Raw genomic sequence first — 7,523 nt, 5'->3', positions numbered from 1 at the left:
ATGTGAGTATAGATACTATCTTAAATGATTATTTCTCTTGTTGTTTCATTAGTTTTTACTATTTGCTGGTTGTTAGTTATGGCTGCCCTCTGCTTTATGTTTTTTGTATGATTACATAAACTACTTTAAATCACTATTTCAACTATTTTTGAGTTATTATTTTATTATGAATCAAAAATTTGCATACATTTTATTCAATATATATATATATATATATATACATTTTCATTTTGATTACGAAATTTCTCAAGCCTCCAAGTTGAAGATGAAGATTACATCATCACCAGATCCTCACCAAAGTTTACAATTAATTGTTACTTCACGAGGTAAATTTAAGGATTTTAAGATTTTTGAGAAAAAATATATTATTAGAAGGTATAAAGTTGTGTTCTATTATCATAACGTCATTTTAATTAACTAATGTTCTGTTCAACGATACGATTTTTTTTTCACGTACCATTTTTATGAGTTTCTCAAATTTGTAATTTTCTTATAAACTCTTCTGAAATATTGAAACTACACCATTTACTTTAGAAGACATATATGTGAACTTACTAAAATTAAATTTAAAATGGTTGTAGATACTACAAAACTATAGTGAATTGCATTCACCAGTGACTAGGATGCATTGCAAAGCATTGTTAAATATAATCCTAGTGTCTTACGCATTCCATTGAATGAACTAGGTGATAATTTTTTCTGTAGCAACAAGTATGGGAAACGGTAGGATGGTGTAAGAGTTTTGTAAGGGGGCTTCGATAGAAGAAATGTTAACCAAATTCAGAAAGGTTGCTCCTCGTTCACATGGTTGTTCAGTTTGCAAATCACAGGATAATGAAACATCTATCCTCTAAGCATTTGCTTGACAATATGCATTTGATGGACATTAAAAGTTTTTTTTTTCATTGCCATCAACATGTTTGGTAAGCCTAGTACTTGTTCATGTTTTACTAAACTCAACCAATTCAATTCATACAATTTCGATCTTAGTAACAATCAATTCAAATTATTCATCATTGCTAATTTATGCATTTGACAGATCTGACCATGGAATTATTCAAACAACATCCAGATACATTGTTCAATGCAAGAGATACAGATGATCTAACAACATTGCATTGTTTGGCACGAAAGCCTAAAGAAAGTCTATGTAAGTCAAGATTAAACTATTTTACTATATATAGCTTTCTAAATATAATTGAAACAATAAGAAATAGTGTTCAATATAATATTAATTTTTAATTTGACTAATTATATGATTTTGGTAGGGTTGGAAGGACCAACAATGACCAGTATGCAAGTGCTGCAAGAGATATGGACAAAAGCTAGATCTATGGAAATGGAAGACCTTCGGATGTTGGCGCTCAAACCTACGACAGTGTTGTTTGATGCACTGGAATCAAACAACGACGACCATATAATCTGACTTCTTTCGCATAAAGCTAAAATTATGACAGTCTTAAAAGACACTAATGGACGGAACCTCCTTCACTTGCTTATACTACACCGAGGATATGATATAGTTGAAGAATTTAAAATGAACAATCTCTCAAAGTATTCTCCAGAAGACGTGGACGTGGAAGGAAACAATGTTTTGCACTTGGTTGCACTTTGGCCACCTCAAATTAGATTCAAGAACGGTAATAGTTCAAATGCAAAGTGAATATGCATTGTTCAAGGTCACTTTTTACATTTTCCTATTCTTATTCAATAATTTCTTTTTTACTTATAGTTTTATGAAATATATATTAACACCCCTTTTATTATAAACAGATAGTGGAGGAAAGAATTTCTTATGCACTAAGGAATGCAAGAAACTTGAAGGGAAAAACACTTGCCGAAGTGTTTTATGACGAACACAAACACTTAGACAAAGAAATCAAACAATCTGTTAAAGGAATAACAGATTCTGGGATGATTGTGGCAATACTGGTTTGTACGGTAAGATTTGTCACATCCTTCACTGTTCCAGGTAATAAGAACCATCCTTGGTTGAATGTCTTTATCTTAACAAATGGAATCGCTTTGTTGTCTTCTTCTAGTTCTATGTTATCTTTTTTATCAAATTTCACATCTTCGAGATTTGCAGATAGTGAATTTGTGATAGCACTACATCCTAGTTTAACCATTGGACTTATGTTGTTGATGATATCCAGTACTGCCATGGTCGTGACTTTTATAACATCATCTTTCCTCATATTTGAAGACACCATTAAATGCGTTTCATATGCAATGAGTTTAATAGGATTTTTCCATTGCTCTTGTTTATTTTTCTTTTGGGTTAACTACTTCGACACCATGATTTGGTCCAAATATTATCATCCTAGACTTTATTACCATATCTTTTACCCATAATTTATTAGGTAAACTTAAATAGAATAAAGTTTATGTTATAGTCATTGTTGGTAGTTAGTATATTAGCTATTTATAGTCGTTGGGTAGTTAATGTACTAGTCATTGGATAATTAATGTACTAGTAGTTGGGTAGTTAATGTACTAGCCATTTATAGCCGTTGGGAGTACAATGAACAAAAATTGTATTGTTGATGGCATGAATAACTCAACAATGAAAAGTGAATAAGTTTTTCATCCAAAAGCTTCTTTCTCCTAACAAAGTGGTATTAAGAGCTAAGTTGACATTGAATTAGCAAAGAACCTAGTCAACTATGATTGGAGCAAGCACATTGATGTGCATTTTCATTTCATTCGAGAACAGGTTAAAGAAGGCAATGTGGAGTTAGTGCACGTCGGAAGCCGAGATCAAGTTGCAGACATGTTTACAAAGTCACTGCCTATTGTGTTATTTAATAATTGCAAGAATTTGATTGAGATGAAGGATAAAAGAATTTTTTAAGTTTACAGGGGAGTTTTGTTAGGTAAACTTAAATAGAATAAAGTTTATGTTATAGCCGTTGTTGGTAATTAATGTACTATTGGCTAATTAATGTACTAGTTATTGGGTAGTTAATATACTAGCCATTTATAACCGTTGGGAGTACAACATACAAAAAATTATAAGCCTATAAATTGTATTATTGTTGGCATGAATAACACAACAACGAAAAGTGAATAAGTTTTTCATCCAAAAGCTTCTTTCTACTAACAACATTTCTGTTGATTCAGATGTTATTGTTTATGGAGTACATGGTCCAGATATTATCTTTTTGTTGAACATTTGATATTATATTGCTTTTTGGTTCCAATTGAATGTTGACACCCTGAATTATGTTGTTGTCTATGGAGTAGATGGTCCAGATATTATCTTTTTATTGAACATTTGATATTGTATTTCTTTTTTGTTCCAATTGAATGTTGACGCCCTGAATTATCTTTCAATTCAATGTCTAAGAAAATTTAGGGCGTCAATATTCAATTGGAACCAAAAAGAAATACAATATCAAATGTTCAACAATAAGATAATATTTGGACCATGTACTCCATAGACAACAACATAATTCAGGACTTCAACATTCAATTGGAACCAAAAAGCAATACAATATGAAATGTTCAACAAAAAAATAATATCTGGACCATGTACTCCATAGACAACAACATCTGAATCAACCAAAATGTATGGGTAAAAGATATGGTACTAAAGTGTAGGACGATAATATTTGAACCAAATCATGGTGTCGAAGTAGTTAACTCGAAAGAAAATAAACAAGAGTAATGGGAAAAATCCCATTAAACTCATTGCATATGAAATCCATTCGGTGGTGTCTTCAAATATGAGAAAAGATGATGCTATAAAAGCCACGATCATGGTAGCCATGGATATGATCAATAACACGGGTCCAATGCTTAAACTAAGGTGTAGTACTATCACAAATTACTATCTGCAAATCTCGAAGATGTGAAATTTGATAGAAAAGATAACATAGAAGCAGAAGAAGACAACAAAGCGATTCCATTTGCCATGATAAAGACATTGAACCAAGGATGATTTTTATTACCTGGAATAGTGCAGGATGCAGCAAAATGTTACCGTACAAACAAGAATTGCGACAATCATCCCAGAATCTGTTATTCCTTTAGCAGATTGTTTGATTTCTTCGACTAAGTGTTTGTGTTCCTCATAAAACACTTCAATGGGTGTTTTTCCCTTCAAGTTTTCTTGCATTTCTTAGTGCATAAGAAAATAAAAAAGAAATTATTGAATAAGAATAGGAAAATGTAAAAAGTGACCTTGAACGATGCATATTCACTTTGCATTTGAATTGTTGCCCTTTTTTTAATCTAATACCGATCGAAATTGAGATGGCCAAAGCGGATCCAAGTGCAGAACATTGTGTCCTTCCACGTCCACGTCTTCTGGAGAATACTTTGAGAGATTATTCATTTTAAACTCTTCAACTATATCATATCGTTGGTGTAGTATAAGCAAGTGAAGGAGGTTTTGTCCACTAGTGTCCTTTAAGACTATCATAATTTCAGCTCTATGTAAAAGAAGTCGAATTACATGATCATCATTGTTTGATTCTAATGCATCAAACAACATTGCTGTAGGTTTGAGCATCAACGTCCAAAGGTCTTCCATTTCCAAAGATCTAGCTTCTGTCCATATCTCTTGCAACACTTGCATACTAGTCATCGTTGGTTCTTCCATCCATACCAAAATCATATAATTGGACAAAAAGTCAAATAAAAAATTAATATTATATTGAGCAGTATTTCTTATTGTTTCAATTATATTTAGAAAGCTATATATAGTAAAATAGTTTACTCTTGCATACATAGACTTTCTTTAGACTTTCGTTTCAAACAATGCAATGTTGTTAGATCATTTGTATCTCTTGCATTCAACAATGTATCTAGATGTTGTTTGAATAATTCCATGGTCAGATCTGTCAAATGCATAAATTAGCAATGGTGAATAATTTGAACTGATTGTTACTCGATAATGAATTGGTTGAATTTAGTAAAACATGAACAAGTACTAGGCTTACTAAACATGTTGTTGATGGCAATGAAAAAAAGTTTCTTAATGTCCATCAAATGCATGTTATCAAGCAAATGCTTAGAGGATAGATGTTTCATTATCCTGTGATTGGCAGACTGAGCAGCCATGTGAAAGGGAAGAAGCCCTTCTGAATTTGGTTTTAACATTTCTTCTATCGAAGTCATCTTACACAACTCTTCCACCATCCTATTCTTTCCTATACCTGCTGCTACATAAAGAATTGTGTCACCTAGTTCATTCAATGGAATGCGTAAGACATTAAGATTATATTTAACAATGCTTCGCAGTGCATCCCAGTCATTGGTGAATGCAATTCAATACAATTTTTTAGTATCTACAATCATTTCGAATTTAATTTAAGTAAGTTCATATATATGTCTTCTAAAGTAAATGGTGTAGTTTCAATCATTTAGAAGAGTTTATAAGGAAATTACAAATTTAAGAAACTCATATCAAAATGGTACGTGGAAAAAAATCGTATCAAATGAACAAAACATTAGTTAATTATAATGACATCGTGATAATAGAACACAACTTTGTACCTTCTAATAATATAATTTCTTCAAAAAATCTTAAAATCCTTAAAATTTAGCTAGTGAAGTAACAATTGAGTGTAAACTTTGATAAGGATCCAATGATGATGTAATATTCATCCTTAGCTTGGAGGCTTGAGAAATTTCCTAATCAAAATGATATATATATATATATATATGTATATATATATATATGTATGTATATATGTACATATGTACATATGTATATATATATATGTATATATGTATATACATATATGTATATATGTACATATATAACAATTGAGTGTAAACTTTGATAAGGATCCAATGATGATGTAATATTCATCCTTAGCTTGGAGGCTTGAGAAATTTCCTAATCAAAATGATATATATATATATATATATATATATATATGTATGTATATATGTACATATGTACATATGTATATATATATATGTATATATGTATATACATATATATATATATATATATATATATATATATATATATATATATATATGTACATATATATATATGTACATATATAACAATTGAGTGTAAACTTTGATAAGGATCCAATGATGATGTAATATTCATCCTTAGCTTGGAGGCTTGAGAAATTTCCTAATCAAAATGATATATATATATATATATATATATATATATATATATATATATATATATATATATATATGTACATATATGTATATATGTACATATATATATATATATATGTATATATGTATATATGTACATATGTACATATGTATATATATATATGTATATATGTATATATGTATATACATATATGTATATATGTACATATATACATATATACATATGTGTATATACATATATGTATATACACATATGTATATACACATATGTATATATATATATATATATGTATAGGGTTACGTAGTTTTCAAAAAAGCTATTCGGAGTCCACTCAATAAATGAAATAACTGCTACTTGGTTTTCTTTTTAATTTTTTCATAATTCTTCAAATTGAGTGTTATGGAGGTACAAATAGGAAGAGGTTTTTTTTTTTCAGAAAGAAAATACTAAAGAAAAATACTTTCGTCATTGTTTAATTGATTTGATGATTTTAAGTGTTGATGTTTTTATATTTTTGAAGTTATATATTTTTTTTGGTATTTTGAATTATTTGAAAATTAGTGTCATACGACGCGAGCAGTCAAATAAACACTAAAAGAAAAATAGAACTATTTTTGATATTTTTTAAATTTTTCTACTTTTAGAAATTTGTATGATTTTCAAATATTTTTCTTTGTTTAGAAAAAAATTAAAAAGGTAAAATTTTAGTTTAAGAAAGATAAAAGTGAAAAACAAAAATATGAGGATATATAAGTAATATGTGGGGTGCATGAAGTAAATGAAGTGTGTTCATTAAGAGTGCAGCGAGTAAAATATAAAGCAAGCCCAAAATAAGAGTAAAACACAAGTGGGTGGTGAAGTCAATAAATCTGTCGGTGTAGACAGTATTCATTGGAAGTGTGTAGTGAAACATGGATGGACTGCAAACAATAACAACAAATAAGTCCAAAACAAATATGGGTACAGGACTAGCAAATATCGGGGTTGTGTAAAAAATACACAGATAGCCCAACACAAATAATGGAGGTGCAGAGATTAAAAATGATGGTTGCGCGGAGCAAAAGTGTCTCGGTCCATCTTCTTTCAAAAATTCCCAAAACCCTAAATACTCTCCATGTATTTTTCTTCCCTTAGCCTCGTCTCCAACGCACAGCTCAACAACCCCTAGCCCTGGGTCACGTGCTTGCGCGACCTGAAACACCGGCGAACAGCGGCCACTGTGGCAAGTCTTGACGGCGATGATACCGTCATCTACTTCACTTCGCGTGAAGCACTCTCGCAGCAGCATCCACAGCGTCATCTCCTCCATGCGAAATCTGGATCGGGACATGGTAGCCATACTACCGTCACCGCTTGCCCTCGCCGGAGACGCCTGGAGCCGACGGTGTTGCTCCTTTGCCTTCTTCAACGCCTCAAGACCAACATTATG

At 30.9% G+C, this 7,523-nt stretch overlaps 1 protein-coding gene across 1 annotated transcript; it reads left to right on the top strand.

Moving 5' to 3' along the window:
- Nucleotides 1-1,047: 1,047 nt before the first annotated feature.
- On the top strand, nucleotides 1,048-2,355 carry LOC146884307 (uncharacterized). The gene is made up of 3 exons (XM_085665943.1): nucleotides 1,048-1,150; nucleotides 1,269-1,378; nucleotides 1,774-2,355. The coding sequence occupies exons 1-3, from the start codon at nucleotides 1,048-1,050 to the stop codon at nucleotides 2,353-2,355; spliced, it is 795 nt and encodes a 264-aa protein (XP_085522069.1).
- Nucleotides 2,356-7,523: the final 5,168 nt, after the last annotated feature.

The sequence above is a fragment of the Vigna unguiculata genome, chromosome 8 (assembly GCF_037176805.1).
Source record: "Vigna unguiculata cultivar grain cowpea cultivar isolate G323 ecotype 2 chromosome 8, ASM3717680v1, whole genome shotgun sequence".
Classification (NCBI taxonomy): Eukaryota; Viridiplantae; Streptophyta; class Magnoliopsida; order Fabales; family Fabaceae; genus Vigna; species Vigna unguiculata.
This window is presented reverse-complemented; position numbering and strand designations above follow the sequence as displayed.